The sequence below is a fragment of the Bradysia coprophila genome, unplaced genomic scaffold (genome assembly GCF_014529535.1).
Source record: "Bradysia coprophila strain Holo2 unplaced genomic scaffold, BU_Bcop_v1 contig_138, whole genome shotgun sequence".
Taxonomy (NCBI): Eukaryota; Metazoa; Arthropoda; class Insecta; order Diptera; family Sciaridae; genus Bradysia; species Bradysia coprophila.
This window is the reverse complement of record NW_023503409.1, coordinates 8158140-8175321: the sequence shown is the minus strand read 5'-3', so window position 1 is coordinate 8175321 and position 17182 is coordinate 8158140. Positions and strand designations below refer to the sequence as shown.

Below are 17182 nucleotides of genomic sequence, written 5' to 3'. Positions count from 1 at the left end.
GTTTATTTCTTTCATCTCCAGTTCTTTTTGCGTATATAAATGGGTGTACTGACCGAATTATTCTTTTTAAAGTAAATCCATGGAACGGTTCTTATCAATTGAATTGAATAGGCAGCAATTTTTCTGTATTTTCATTTGAATTGGAAAAGGAGCATCGCTGACCGAGAAAAAGAGGGAAAGTTGTCCAACGATAACATTAAAAATTTAAACCGTTCGGTTCCCCTTTTTTTGTGTAATTATTTTAAAATTGAAAAAGTTGACTCTAAATGGTTTAATTGCTCTTTTTGTACAAAGTTAGGAAGGTTATTTTCGGTAACTCTGCGTCTTTCGTTCCATTCGACTGTATTATACAACTTTGAAAGTAGTCCGACTTTTGTCCTTTATCGAATTGAAAGTAAATTTAGAAGGAGAAAAATGAAATGAAAAGAAAAAAAAAGATTTATTGTACTGGGAGAACGAACGTTTTGTCTATCCACTTTGCTTAGGTCATAAATTTGAAATATTTTTATTTTAGAGAAAACGAACGAATATGACAAGCAATTTCAGAAATGTTTGTTGTAATAAGTCAAAACAAATTCCAGATCAAATCATATGAAGAGAAAATGAATTAATGGTTGGAATTAATTGAATTTTCTGAATTTCGTAGCATTCGTAGACGATTTTATCATGATGAAACTCGTGTGCTTGTAACTAAAAATATTTTAAGTTTTTTTTCGACATACTAGAGAATGGAGCAAAGTTATTTCGAATCGAAAAAAAAATTTGTTTTACACGAGCGTGTCTTACCTGTGTAGCATCAGAATATGGTGTAATTGAATTTTTATCCACTAGCTGAGATCCAAATACGATCGATGACGATTGTGGCGTTCCACCAGTCACACCAATATTGTGTGCGGTAGTGGTTGATGTTAATAAATCAAATTCTGCACGAGACATTGTACCGTCTTGTGAGTGTTGTGGCACCATTTTTTAATTCACCCAAGAACAAAAAATTGAATTTTTTGTTTATTGTTTTAATACAAAATATATTTGTTTAAAGCACACAATTCTCTTTCACTCTGGTTCTTTTGTTTTGTTCGAGTGTAAATTTATTCTGTTCTGATTTAAAGAAAAGAGAAAATAATTTATTTATTCTGGACAGAGAATTATATTTATATCGAAACGCAACCACTTTATGTTTCGTATATTTTATATTAATTTCTTGTGTTTAATTTATTAAAATCTCCTTTGCTTTACTTATAATGTACGGTTTAAATGTTTTCGGTAAAATTGCTCTGTGTTTATCAACATATACGGGCGAAAAAACCTCAATTGGGAATATTTGGGTTAAAAGTGTCCACTATGTGATTACGCTATTGATTAATTACTGTTAAATTTAATGAAGAAAACACGTTAATTAATTGTCACGTTGAAAATTTGTTGTATTAAAAACACGCTGTTAATTAATTATTAACTCGGTGGCATAAGGATTTTCGTTGAGAAATTATTATTTGGAGTTTATTTTACCAAAATGTGTATTTATGGCTCGAATTAATTGTTTAAAAACCGAAAATATTTTATTTATACGACGGAAAACAACAGAAAAATCGGTCACTTGCATATAAATCGGTTAAATATATAATTAACTTTCTGGTTGATTAATGTCATTAGATTTAAAACTCAAAAATTGTTTCATTAATAGATTACAATATTCGGTTTCTTGTTTGTTGTGTGGTGGAGAAATTATTTATGATTGTTTAAGGTTAATGCGGTTGCTTCTATTTTGTCATTAAAAACTTTTTAATTCTTTTTTATTATTATTATTTTACTGTAATGCACATTCTGTCTCTATAAATCGTGCTACTATTAGCGATAAATAGAAAACATTTTTTTTTTGTTAAATTTTGATTCGTTTAAACGTCTTGTTTGTTGCATATATATTTATATTTTGAGTTTGTGATAGAATTTCGGTTTGACGTGTTGATTGCTACGTGTTTTTCTACAAAATAACATCAATGAAACTGTTTGTTGACTCGCGAAAAACATATGTATGTATAAAGCATTTGGACGACGATAATGTTGTGTGGTACCGAATGTTGTTTCTTTTTTTATTATAAAATTTGATTAAAGTTATTTTTCATTTTATTTAAGTTATTTTCATAGCTGACATCTACGTTCATTGTAAATATATATGTGACGATTTAAACAAAAAAAAATTAATTAAAATTAATTTTTAAAAAAAACGAAACTGACGAACTGACGATTTATATATATAATATTTCTATATCACAACCACAACAAATGTACGCAATTTTTGCACAATTTTTATATATTTCTTGTTTGTTTGTTTGTATGTATATATATCGCTATACGGTTTATTTTTTGCATTCACCAGGAGGATAAGCAAAAATCAATACTCTTCAAAAATGGTGACAACCCGAGTATAGTGAGTGTGCAATTTTATCAACAACAAAAATAACAAAAAATAAAACAGATATGATACGAAAAAAAAAACCAGAAATCAATAATATCGGAAAATGAAACGTAATCGGTTCAATGTATGGATTTCCGAACGAAAATAAAACTTTTTGCCAGATTGACGGTGTGTTGTAAAAAGTAATAATAATATTGTTAAAAATGTCCACACTTCTTTTTTATATGTAGATTGATGGTTTATAAGTCTCGTTGTTGTTTACTGTAACTGTTTCATGTTCGTTTCAAATTAATATCAAAATCCACTAAACGATAAACAAAAAAAATTGACAAAACATTTTTTTCAATTAATTAATTATGGATCCGATCGAAAAAGTCATGTATGGAAACGAGTTGAATTTGATTGCAATTTAATAATTTTCTTCGAATTGTTCATCTGTTTTTCTTCTCTACTACTCTCTTTTTTTTATTCCTCTTATAACTCTTGTGTGTTGTATATTTATAAAATATTCAAATATCAACAATATTTAAAAACCGACCGATTTGCTGAACAGCTGTATACAAACTGACTGATTCAATGCATTACTGAAATAGCAAGTCAGCTGTTTTATCATCCCCACCATACAGTCCACATCCACAAACGCAACTAACATGCGCGATTCAAAATTGCATCTCCGATTGTGCAGATGTGTGGTTGTGTATATACGTATATAATACCGAAAAACATGCTTCAAACATTTTGTATACTCACATTTTATTTATCGTTTTTTAAAGGTTGCGGCAACGGCTCCAAGGCTTACAGATGATAATTTTATATTTTGTGTGTATATATCATATGTTATATAGATATGGCAGTGGTAGCGATGTGTGTATGGCGCACGATACGTACGTACACAACGATGAATGTATGGATATTCGCCGTGCTTGCATGTGGTAAATAAATCATTCTTTTTATACTTTTTTTTTTGATTCAACATTCGTTGTGTCTTATAGGATGTAAGTTTAGGATGATTAGAAAAATTGTCAAGGTTTGTTCGTGCGGGGGATGATTCATTTAATAAAAAGCACCAGAATCAGTTGTGAGGATATTATTTTAGTAACGTCGCAATACGTAAATGTATTGTGTGCTGCATGGATGTTTCGGTTAATTTAATGTACAATTGAAGGACTTACATTTCACCTTATTTCCACTGCAGTTTCTCTAAGGACAGGATGATATTAAATGCGTATCCTTGAATCAAGTTCTACCTTGGTATTTAGCAATTTTTATTGGAAAGATGAAGATGGTTATCGTTAATTTCATTCGATTCAAGGTAAAACCCTTGAAAATTCCTTTCTATTGCTGAGAATACGTCAGCAATGTATCACATGGTAAGGACAATGTGAATATAAAGGAAACGTCTAACAATTTTTATAATAAATATAAAAATGTTTATTCATTCTCAATCGCAATGAGCAAAATTTGCATATCTCAGCGATGACGACAATGATTCCAGATACTGTATTGGCATTGTGACAACAAATTGGTTTGAAATTCGTAAATTGTCAAAATCTATCATTGAAGCAACAAATATCTTTAATGTCTTTTACGAACTTCATTAGGCTCCTTCTGAAATATTATTTTAAATTGTGTTTTATAAAGAGCACTCTTAAGAGTGTGAAGCCCAATTCGGTTATTTTTATAAGAAAGCACAATGCTTGAGCTGCGTGCAAGAACCATCTCACTATCCAGCTTAGAGAGTACTATAAAGGTAAAGTACCTAACAACATTGAAAAGGCCTTTCCTTTACGAAGCATAAAATCTAATACCGTAACTTCGGTAGAACGAGTTTTCTGAATGTATGTGATTGTGTTTCCACTGCACGTTGACGTTGCAACCCACTACACATAAAAAACTGTTTAATCATAATGATCTTCGAATCTACTACTTCTTTTGACCTATTTTCAACAGGTGGAACTCTTTTACTTCAATTGTTTTAACATACATTTTGCTGTATATAAGCAAAATAGCCATAGTAGATCGTGATCGTCAATTGTTACCGTCACTGTCGGTGAGAGGTACCATAGCAGTCTGTGAAAAGTATTTAATTTGTTGATGTCAATGCAACAGCTGAGAAGAATCATCTATACAAAATCGTCTCTGTCCAACACACTTCAAGGATGAGTGGTACTCTAAATAGAGTACTGAAACGGGACAGTGTATCAAACAAATTTTTGCACTGTTAAAAAAATCGGGAAGAATTTTTCATACAAAATAGTACTCTATTTGGCAGCTGTCACTCGAAGCACTTTTGCCTGAAGTGCGTTGCTCTGTCACTTTTTTTTTTATTCAGAAGTCGGTTGCCAATACTTTCCACTTATCTACGTCATATTTTATCTTCTTTGCCGTTCGACTTTACTGAGAACTTAATGTATTTTACTCACAGCATCCCCAGAAAATGAGTCATTACTTCATTGGCATTAAAAATCATTTTCTGTATACGTGAGAGTGTATTGGTGAGCTATGATATGAATCGGTCGGTAGGGAAAGTAAACGGTCGAGAAGGAAAGTAACGGAGTTAGGAAGGAATGCACCAACACACTCTCACTATTACAGAAAAATGTCTTTCAAAATACCCCAATACACACTCGATGTGTGTTTTCGCTTGTGCTTCGCCCGCACGTGCACACACATCTTGTGTGTATTGGGGTATGTTGTAAATATACTATTCCCGGTGGCTCAGTGAATCAAATTTGTGGTTTGGAGCTTTGTATTTTCCCTTGTGTGGTTGGATTCCTCGCCTTCGGCTCGAGATGCAAACAACACTTGCAAGTGGATCTGATTCATCGACAATTAAATCAAGTAGTGTCTTTCTGAGCCATAATTACATATAGTTGTTTTCCCCTCCCCGGTTTAACTGGCTTTACAAGTTTCTACATAATTCTTTTTATTTACTTATTTACCTATTGCATTTGGTGAAATCTATGAAAACCCCTTTTACAATCCGAATTATTCTGGTCTTATTCGGTTATCAAAGAATTTAATTCAATAATTCTTATCGATGAAGAGAAAACTATTTTAGATTCTGTTAAAGTTTGCGATGTTTTTAATTCATGAAATTCCACAAAATAAATACAAACGACGATGTTGAAGTAAACTTACTGCTACTTGTACTTTGGTAGCAATACACGATGTAAAATGGATTTTCACTGAGAATTCGAATCGAAATTCTCGGAACTAACCAATCTTCATTATGTATTTATTGGATTAGCCGTATGGTGTACGTATACAATGTATATGTAGGTAGGTAATGTAGCTGCAGATATATATATTAACCAAATATTTATTTCTAGTCTACTCCAAGTCTTTTCCAAGTTTGCTATAAATTTAATTATTTACATGCGAATGGAGTAACGTAATCATTCAGTAGCAAAGTTTCATCATGTTTTTGGAATACGAAAAAAAAAGAATTGTTTTATCAGACTCTTGTCCAACGAATATTTATATTGTAGGTCGTAACACAATGTAATAAAATTTAGTGCTAATAAAACTGGCACTTCATAATTTATATCGGAACTTTTCTTCGCGAGAGTTTTCATTGGAAAGTCCAACATTACAAGGAAACGTTTCAACGTACCTATTCAATTAAATTCGACATTATTTCGTCACTATTAAACGTAACACTGTGACCTGATCCATTACATTATAATAACGATTCGCGATGGAAAATACACTTACTCATCCGTCCATCAACTGAACTATTTATAAGTCTTCAAGTGTGGCAAAAAAAAATCTTCTTTTCCTCATACACGCACTATTGGCAATGGACGTATCGTAGACGTACCGAAAAGAATTTACATCAAAGATGTATGCGTAGATTGTACAAATCAACAATTTCCTAATATTTTGCGGTTAATCTCTAGTAAATCGGCTTATTTTTCCAATATACTTACTTACCCCAGATTAATTACTGTTCATTGGGCATGTTATAGCGAGCGGCTATGTGCAATAATCATTCGTGCGAAGTAACAAGTCTATGCCTGTCTGCTGAATATGCCTAACTCAACACAGATGAACGGTTCACACTGTAATGTTATACGAACGCCTAGAGACTCGTATTTAATCTTCAAAATTCTGGAAAACAATTGTAGGAGCGTGATAGCGTAAAATTGAATCAAATTTCTACGAAAATGTTTCTAAAAGCGGAATAATGTCACACAGTGGTACAGCTCATCAAAATTGTAGAGAACGTTTGCACGACATTATATTTCCAGGTATCGGATAAAAAAAAATGTCGAATAAATAACAGTCTGATAAGTACCGAAAGACTCTACCAAGACATGTGATTTTAAGGAAATTTCTCAACGAATAAATTTAGAAACCCCCAAAAGAACCGTTTAGAAACATTCGCAACGTGTTCCAACCCATTAACAAATCCCACGACTGAACGAAAGTTTAGGATCAATAGTTTTAATCTGTTGAAAATGATACTTTCCTCACACATTGACGAATGTTAACACCTCTTTCGCTAAATCGTACCGTGACATACGAAATAAAACCAATTAATGGAAAGATATCCTTATCTCACGGATACAACAAAAAAATTTTTGTTTTGCACTTACAAATATTGCAGTCTATGTCTGTGAATACCATTTCGAAAAAGGGCGAAAACCTTTCACCCCAAGCATTATACACAGCGCTTACATTATATGAGAATCTATATATGACTTCTTTGTACGGCTATATAAGTTTGGCTTTTACGTGAAACACTCCGATATATCCAACTGATGATAAAACATGTGTAACAGGTACCTATATAACCAACAACACCTCTCCATATTATACTACGTAATATTCGCTATGCCAGGTCTATAGTTACAATAATAAATATTGCATGAAACACCAACGACCTATACAAAGTGTGATATTAATTGCGTCGCAATTCAATTTGGAAAGAAAATGGAAACGGAATACAAGTACTTTATTTCAAACTCATCTCAGAGATGCAACTTCAAATGAACCCCCTCCAAGCACCGTTTGTGTTCTTCAAAATATAAATTTGATACCTTCTTAGGGGCTTAAACCGCTCCGTTCAAGCATATACATAAAACGGGCATATAAGCAAAACAGTTTAAGAAAAAAAAGAATGATATGAAGCAGTACCATGATGGTACATATATATGTATATTATACGTTTCTTTCCTATAATATTGTACACATAAAAACAGGTTACTCACCCGTCTGCGATGCCATACACATTTTTTTTTTATTGCATGATAGTGCGCAATAGAACTTCGTTTTGAGGTACCTAAAGATATGTGTGTTTCGACGAACATTGTGTGTACATACTATTATACAAAGTGTTTAAAGAGCCGATACCGTCTGACGGCATAGGTATATACATACGAAATCGCTTTTTTAGCGGTAGAAAGAGTCGACAGCATATCGTAATAATTTCATACAGATGAGTTTATTGCATGTGTATATAGGCTCAACACGGCCGCAGAGTTCATCAGTTGTTCATGCAACTTCGGTCAGCTGTTTAATTTTGCCTGTGTATTGATGTTGTTTCTTCTATGTGAGCCTATGGCAGTAGTGGTGGTTGTGTTGAAAAAGTGTTGTACAAACACATAAAAAAACCATTTCTAGTTAAGTTTATATTATGTCCTACGTCGAAGTTGTTTTTTTACCACCGTCGTCGTCGTCGTCGTTTAGTTGTCCTGCAAAGTTCAAAACTTAGATGACTGCTCGTACTCGCTGCAGCTTAAAATAACAGATTTATGGTGCCAGACATGATATATCGCATCTTATACACATTCTGAGTTTCATGAATTTTATTACATTTTACTATTCAGTCATCAAAAGTCGACTCTAAAGTATAAAACTTTAATTAACATCTAAATTTTCGACGAAATATTGCCTCGTTAAATGCAAAGACGTCATTCCAATGCATCGATGTTTTTGATTGAATTCCCTCAAATTTGGTATACTTAAAGATATAATCAGATTATTGGTAAAGCTCGGACGTTGAACGATAATACATTGATTAGCCTAAAATCCTCGTTAAAATCGGTTGGTTTTAATATTGATTTGATAGGCACACGGGTGAACGAACGTTGACCTCAAAATCGATAATAATGGCTTGTCGACGTTTTGCGAGCCCAATTCATAAGCTAAAATTTTCATAAATTTATACATGCGCAACAATTAGATTATCGAAGCCGGAGAGTCGAAAATATCAAATTTTATTTCGTAGATAAGCTCCGCAAAGTAAGAGTGCTTTTGGTGATATATTTATACAAGCGACAAACAAATAGTCTATATATAGTGTCTTAAATGCACTCCAGTCTATCTTGTCATGTTTACCCTCTACTATCAGCATATTATCTCCAGTTTTAGGTGCTATTGCAATGAGTGTGAATGCTTACCTTGGAACTATCGGTTATATGGACATTTATTTATAGATTATTTCGACATAAGGAAAGCTCCAGTCATATTTCGACATACGTACAACAAATTGCGGTAATGTAATTTTGCGTAAAACACGAAATTCTCTGCAATTATCAATTTATTGTTCTTTTTATGAACAAGTTTGCCAGACAGCTTGACTGTCATCGTTTTATTGTTGAAAAATCGTATAATCCTTATCTTATCTTGATTGAATGCGATGCCATTTGAGCGAAAGGAAAAAGCAACGGAAACTGTGTAGGACATTATGTGCAATAAGACAAATTATAATCGCTCGTTTTCGATTCAATTTCGATTACCAAAACTTCTAGAAATCGCTGAAAAAGTGACCTCAGTAAATCCTCTTTTTAGGAGTGATTAAACCGAAGGATCTTATCACCAACAACGAAAGAGATTTTATCACTTGTGGATACGATAGTGGAAAATTTTAACGACAACACGGTTTGATGAAAAGGACGTAACTGAAAACATTTTTTTCAGATAGAAATTAATGAAACTTACGTAGAGTACAGGGACTATTTCGAGAAATCGGTTTCTCAAAGATTTCTCAAAATTTCTTTAAATTTCTCAAATTTCTCAAAGATTTCTCAAAAATTTCTCAAATTTCTCAAAGAAAATTTCTCAAATTTCTCAAAGAAAATTTCTCAAATTTCTCAAAAATGTCTCAAATTTCTCAAAGAAAATTTCTCAAATTTCTCAACGATTTCTCAACGATTTCCCTGGTAGAGTACCTTCAATTATTCCACTCACTGCATGCACAGCATGTTAAATATATTGAAGGTAAATCAGTCGTTAAATATATATGTTCAGACTTATATTGGTTACACTGCACATTCAATCTAGCATCCTAAACAACAAAAAAAACTTTCGAAGTAAATATCATTTTGTGTGAACCCGAAGCTTTGGCTCTAGAGCTCATAATCGCGGCTGGGCAAGATGTTTTTTCCTTCATTCGTTTCTATGTAACACTCAGTAATATAGTATTCCAATGGTCCGTTGCCAATTCGCAATGTTAAAAATATCGAATTTTCATACACAAAGGCCAATGTAGCATCTATGTTCAGACCATTCACACATACCATTTTGTAATAACTAAGTTTCTACCATTTAAAAAATGTCTTTAATCATGATTATTGCAAAATTCTGCTGATATACACTACACATTCAACCTAACAATGTTAGGTCCTAACATGCTAAACAACATAAAAGCGTTCGACGTAAATATCATTTTGTCTGAACTCGTGGCTTTGACGCTAGAGCTAGAGCATCAAAATCATTCTTCTACCATTTGTTAACATAAATAGCGATCTGTAGCTCACACCATAATATGTAGACAATGCTAAAACAAGTGAAGTAAAAGATTTCATATTCGTCTCGACAACACTTAGATTAAATCAATTAGTACATTCGGAGACTACTATTTTGATATGCCTGCCGCCTGTGAAAGTTTAATGTAGGACTGGCATCACATTCACATAAAGCCAACAAAGTAAACAACAAATTCATTCTATGCATAATTTACTGCTTGAAATTGGCAATATTCCCGAAAGGAAATAGCGTTTAGTGTAATCGCTCGATGCATAAGCTGGTGACTGATGATTCTGAATTCTGAATAATATTGCAATGGGACTATGTTTCCGATGTTTCCGATGTTAAATATTTTTTTTGTCCCACAAACGCATTTCTCTTTTGACTTAAAATTACTTCACAAACACAAATGTTATCAACAGTGCAACATAAGCGAGTTGACTCGCGTCTAAGATAACAATAGAACGTATAACCTGTATTGGTTTCGCTTACGCCATTGTGTCTTTCAATCGTCTTTCGTTATCTTTTCATTATCACTTTTTCTGCCTATAAATCGAACTTATTTTAAGGTCGTTCGTACACAATTTTCTGAATGACTAACACACTTGCGAATACGTGACATATCAATCGTAATTCTATCATCTGACGAAAATTCGAAAAGAAGGTGTAGTATAATTGAGTTACATACACCTACGGTCTCCAGCCTACGGATGAATTTTTAGGTCAACACAAGACCACTCTTTTTCTAAAAAATTTAGCGTGTCGCAAAACGTATATCCACCAATGTTGAGTTTGAACTCAAAACTTTTTTACAAAAAGGCATTTAATTTACCAAAGGATTTTGTATTAAAAAAAAGGAACAAGAAAAGATTCGAAGGATTTTGTAAAAAAAACAGCAAACAAACTTTTAAGTCAGCAAGTTTTACCGAAAGTTCATACTCGCTTGGATTTGTTACTATATTTCTGGACTAGAAAATCAATTGATTCAAATGTTCATGTAGAGGATTTCAATCAAATAAACACGCTTATGAGCTAGTGTTGCTAATTGAAGCAATAAATGCGGTATTGGGGGAAATTTCGAAAGTACATCTGGCCTACCCAGAAAATTTGGTAATTTTTGATGTAGCACAAGCAAGGCAAAGTCTAGTAAGACTTAGAAAAGATTTGATCAGTTTATCAGTGAGTTTGCGCAAGCACAAATGACGTATGATGTATAAGTAAACTTATAAGTTGGAAATTACAATTAACATTCCAGAACTTCTTGTATGTAGGTGTGACTTATAATTTCCAACTTATAGGTGAACTTATTAAGTTATACGTCATTTGCGCAAACTCTCTATTATTAGTATAGGAACTGTATAACGAACGACCGAAACATTTATAGAATCAATGAGGTATCGAGAAAATTGACTTTGTTGCCTGTCCCCTGCGAAAGTTGCGCCGTACATGCCAATCAGCCCCCCTGTAAAATGATTCATTATATGTTGGGAAATTTGGGATATTTTTTTCGATTCTGACCCCTGCGAAAGTAAATTTTTACATTGATGATGGCCAACCCGGAAAATGCATTCACATTAAAAAAAAAAAATTAAAAACACTGCGGCCATTTTATTGTAGCAATATTTTCGATATTTTAGAAAAGAGTGAACAGGCAAACAATTTTTGTGATTTTCCACTTCTATTTATCAACAACATTAGATTCACATGCTTAAAAAAATCACATTAATCACTTCACGTAAAATTTATGGTCAAAATAAAAAAATCAACAAATGGTAATGTTGCACAAATTATGCGTCTTCATATCTAACCAACAACACCAACACAATATTGACACAATTTAAACAGGCTACTCTAATGTTTAGTGCGATCACAAGGATATTTTAATGGTGTTCCCAGATGTTATGTACATGTGAGCTATGAGCCAATTATTTAAAAAAAAAATGGAATTTCAACATTTATTGACGGAAAAAGTGTTATTAACCGACGTGTCTTGATATAATTTCTCTGCTTTTCCAATATGTTGGAATATTTACGTAGGATAACTAACACTCGAAAAATAAGAATTGTTGCAAATGGGTGCAAATCGAAGTTTTTGTTTAAATTTTTCTTAAGAATTTTAATTTTTATTTGTAGAAAGTAGAACCTGCGCTGGGGCAGACAATGACGCAGTAAACCTTGGGTGCTACTTAATAATTCATTAACTCGGGATCGATTTGTGAACCCAAGTACTCGTGAGTTTTTAAGCAACTCGGTTTGAAACCTGTTATTTTGACACTCGTAGTTGCATAACCGAGCTGACGGCTCAACTTTCGCAGGGGGCAGGCAACAAACCAGCATACATTGGGCCAGGGCCTATTTTACGGAAACATGTTTCTCAAGTTTTTGAAAGTTTCCAAAATGTTTCTTAAAGTTTCTTAAGGAAACTTTTCTAGAAACTTTAAGAAACTTTGAGAAACTTTAAGAAACTTTTCAGAAACATTTTGGAAACTTTCAAAAACTTGAGAAACATGTTTCCGTAAAATAGGCGCTGCATTGGGCCGTGCTTAGTCATTCATTAACTCGAGATCAATTTATGAACTCGCGAACTCACGCGTGTATGTTCAAGCACCTCGGTCTGAAAACTGATACGTAAAATCCACCCTTGTCAAAATAACAGTTTTCAAACCTGGGCGCTTAAACACACACTTGTGAGTTCCGTTCGTATCACAAGTTGATCCCTCATGTAATGAATGACTTTCGCAGGGCCCAATGTAATCTACTGTAACTTTTCCGAACTGCACGTATAAAATTTCACTGTAATTGTCGAATCTATTACTTCGTTCGATCGAATTATTCTATGTATTTACACAAATCTTCTACTTCATTTGTTTCAACAATTTTTTTGCTATTTAAGAACACTTTAACAATGCTAATTGATTATTTGTCTCGTTACTATCGCTAACAGATGACACCGTTTGTTAAATACTTTCAGGCTGAATATAAACTTGGTGCTTGCCGATCTTACTACTGACATTTATTGCGTTCTCTTCCCAAAATCTAATCTACTTATAAATGAAAAGTTCTTTGTTGTCTTCTTATAGCGCCCACAGTGAATCGCGATCTTCATAAAACTTATAAAAGACCAGCTGTTGCAAATTCTGCACTACAGTGAAACAGTGTAATTTCTACTTTTTTTAGGTAAACACTGTTTAACAACCAGCTTCATGGAGCGAGGCTGTTCAGTTTTACTTTATTAGTTTTATTAACCTCAAGAGCTCTGCTATATACAGGCTACCGTATACAAAAACTTATTTTTGTCGTCAACCGCCTGCAAGCGGTTAGGTCGTTCGTTCCAAAACTTGTTGACGTCTTTACGTGTACTTTGCATGGTCAATATATCAAAGTCGTATTCAATTAGTATTTTCATATGACTGGAAGTATATCAAATCGAAATTGTTTTTTTTTATCCGAATCACATTTCGTATGCAGTTCAGATATAACAAATCGATGATAACCCAGCTATAACGATGCTACATATATGTGTATAAATATAATTGACCAATTACTGTTATGTTGGAATGTGATTGATTTTATAAACTCCTCCAATTTTATTCGATGCCATCAAAAAATGTCGCATGAAGGCTGTGAAAATGAAATTAATAAATTTTTGTTAGCGTGGGCGGGCAGTCGTTTCACAACTGCAAAATAAATAATTTATTCGAAAATTGTTATCGACATAATGCGATGTCATATTACTAAAATGTAACATTACAAAGTCACCATAATATAACAATTGGAAGGGTGGAACACGGTGATATCCCACCGACAATGTTTCATGCAAGCATAAAAGCTATTGTTCCGAACGATTTTTTCGTTCTAATATTTATTGAAATGTTTACCAGCTCCTCAGCTGAAGTAAATATTTGAATGTTAATGTGAAAACCGAAAGATAGACGGAGAAACCATAATATTATTGTGAAAAATATAAAATAAACTTTTATATTTATTCATCTGACTATTATCAAAACCATATCTGAAGTTTTCAGTCTATGTTTAGTTTAAAATAATATAATAAAAAGAAAAAGAAGAAAAAAAAGTATATTCCATATTTGGATCTGTGTGCTCTGGGTGCTGTTGTATTTTGTATGTTGTATTATAATATTCCATGCACTCTCACACTGAAAAATGAAATTATTTCCTTAGTGTGTTTGGCAAAAAAAAAAAGTTTTTATGGAATTTTCATTTCTTTTTCGTTCTCTCCTTGCCTTGATATGAAATTATATCAATATTTATGAACATCGTGCATGCATTTCGAAAATAATATTCGAAAATCCAACATAGTAATATCCGTTCAAATGTGAATTAAGAAAAATGTTTTTGTTTTAAGTAAATGTTATGTTCATAGCAACGTAGCAACATTATTCCGAGGTTTTCATCATTGAGAACATTCTCCAAGCTCATATCAATCCAAGGTAATGTTAGAGGTAGGATATTACGATTAATTACGATTAGAAGTGTTACCATGAAATTCGAGTTTTAGTTTTATAACCATGAACAGCATTAAAATGAATTCCGTACAGTTAGAATCGCGCAGATGTCCTTTGTTGTAATAAAAATGAAGGATAAAGTACCCGCAGCGAAACTCTCTGCATATATATGTACATACATCTGATATTTATTTTTATAAAAAAAAAACAACCGAACGTATACGCCGTACATACACCATATACGACACAAACGTGCATGGGATGTTCCATGAATAAAATTTCGAGGAATATAACTTTTGTTTGCTCTGTGTGTCGTGTTATTTAATCTCGAAAATTGTTAAATATGTGAATCTTATTACTAATTTATGATGGGATTTTATTATGACAATGAATAAAATCGTTACTGGCTGGGTTGATATTCTAAAAAAGAAAAGCAAAAGCAAAGAAAAAAAAATAATAATCATCGTTCCCCTGATGAATATCATCGTTGGCAAAGGAAAATGGAACATTTTCTACAATTTTTTTTTTTAAATATTAATATAACATTTTCAAAGGAACATAAATTAGAAAAACATTTTAGGAATATAATGTGTGTTTGTTCTGGGATACGATCCATATAGCTTTATTCATGTACAGTTATTCAATCTGATGCTTCTAATAAATGTAAATATTCCGAAATATATTCCGATTACATTACTATACACTGGGAGTGTTTCTTATACAGCCCATTTAATGAATTTTAAGTCATGGAAATAATTTTGCAGACAGCCTTGAAAGTATAAAATTTATTATTAAACACATGTCGTGTCGTGTGTAATACAAGGGTGGAAAGAGGTTTAAAGACCGTCTAACCATCTATACTGTAAAAAAAGAACAGAATGAAGGGGTTAAATGTGACAGAAAACACCGTTTAATGACAAAACACATTTTTAGTCATACTTCCGAACGACCCTCCGTTGGTAACACATTTCTGAAAATGAGTTTTTAAACTCTTACGTATAGTGTGGTCTTCGCCATCGGTGTCCAATAAATATGCATCGCTGATACCATACAGCACACAATGTACAGCTCTATTGTTTCTTGTTGTTGTTGTAAACATTTACATAGAGTGAAATTGTGGGGTGTAGAAGAATACTTTATAACGCTAAACGGTGGCACATCTTCTCAAATTGTTATTAAATTTCTGGGGAATTGTTCAAGTCTCGGTTAGAGTGTACACTAATAATCTCAATCAATCTGACACAAATTACACAAGAAAACATTTTCTACAACTAAAGCAACCGTGAAGACTTTGTGCTTCCATCTCCTGAACGGTGCTTTTGTTCTTCATTCAAGTGAAAAAAAATTGTTGAATAATTTAGCGAACGCACCTATAATTATTCAGATAATGTTTAATATCTACTATCTGTTCCAACATCAGCAAAACAATAATTGAATGGCAATGGAACATTTATAATTGTAGAAATTTGTACGGAGCGATGAGATCTACTATTTACACAGCTCTAATGCTAACACGTACGAAAAAATTTCAAAATTTATAACTTTGTTTCGTTAATTTTTTCCCATAAAACTTTTCAATGCCTACATTTTCACAAGAATCAGAACTAATTTAAAATGCTGATCCTCAATTTTCGTTACAAATGAATTAATTAACGAACATGAACATATTTACATTGTACTATGTAAAAACGACGAACTTTAATTCGTATTACGCTTAATATAATATATGGTAGAGAGCTGATATTACTCATTTTTGATTTTAAATCTTGTTGTAATGTTTGCCTGCAGAAAATATTCCGGGGTCTGATTTTTCTCTACTTTTATTATATTCTCCGTAATTTCCATTAATTCACTTTTTTAATTTGCTACTTCTTAACTTATAGACACAACTTTTACAATTTCTTCAAAAGTTTGTCTCGGTTCACTGCATTTAAGTTGAAAGCTACCATACCATCCCAGACAGTACTTATTACGTCAAATGAATTTATTGTGCAATCTTGTCGAATTAACTTTTACATTACTTAAATGGAAAGGATTTTTTTTTGCTCTCTCTGAAGAGCAGTCCAAGTAAAATGATATTTTCTTTAAGTACAACTGAAATATTTTTGTCTCTCACACACCTTCAGTTATATGGCCACATCCTGTTCCTTTATTTTAAATGTAATTCAACACTTTTTCTAGAACATTTTTTTTCAAAACCGCAAAATGTTAAATACTGTTTTCCTCGTGCTGTTATAACCACCAGCTGGAGTTATAGCAACAATATTGTCAAGTTGAAATAAAATGCAAACGGCAAGATATATGATTTTTTTTAGTGAAACCTTAAAGTCAACCGCCAATGATATTTAGAAGTTGCATCTAATGAGTTTGTTGAAATTTATAGGATACTTGAGCATTGGAATTTCCTTAGAAAATGATACATTTGGTAGATGGTCTGACTATTTTAAAGCTTCTGGGTTGAGTAATGCTTGGCACTGAATAAGCCCCTTAATAATTTTTTTACTCGGCGAAAGTTAACCGTTACACACAGCAATTTGCCCCCTGCGAA

At 32.6% G+C, this 17182-nt stretch overlaps 1 protein-coding gene and 1 long non-coding RNA gene across 3 annotated transcripts in view; one reads left to right on the top strand and one right to left on the bottom strand.

Annotated features, from left to right (window-relative positions):
• Positions 1 to 2988, bottom strand: part of LOC119073865 (putative transcription factor SOX-14) — a 77753-nt gene extending 74765 nt beyond the window's left edge. Inside the window, exon 1 of one of the 2 annotated variants that reach the window (XM_037179733.1) lies at positions 787 to 2988. In XM_037179733.1, coding sequence (XP_037035628.1) covers positions 787 to 966 — 180 coding nt within the window. In that variant the 5' untranslated portion in view covers positions 967 to 2988. The remainder of the gene's footprint in view (positions 1 to 786) is intronic. The other variant, XM_037179732.1, reaches the window with a different exon arrangement.
• LOC119073915 overlaps positions 693 to 17182 on the top strand; it is a 25060-nt gene continuing 8570 nt past the window's right edge. The window contains exon 1 of the long non-coding RNA XR_005087106.1: positions 693 to 705. This is a non-coding gene — a long non-coding RNA (uncharacterized LOC119073915). The remainder of the gene's footprint in view (positions 706 to 17182) is intronic.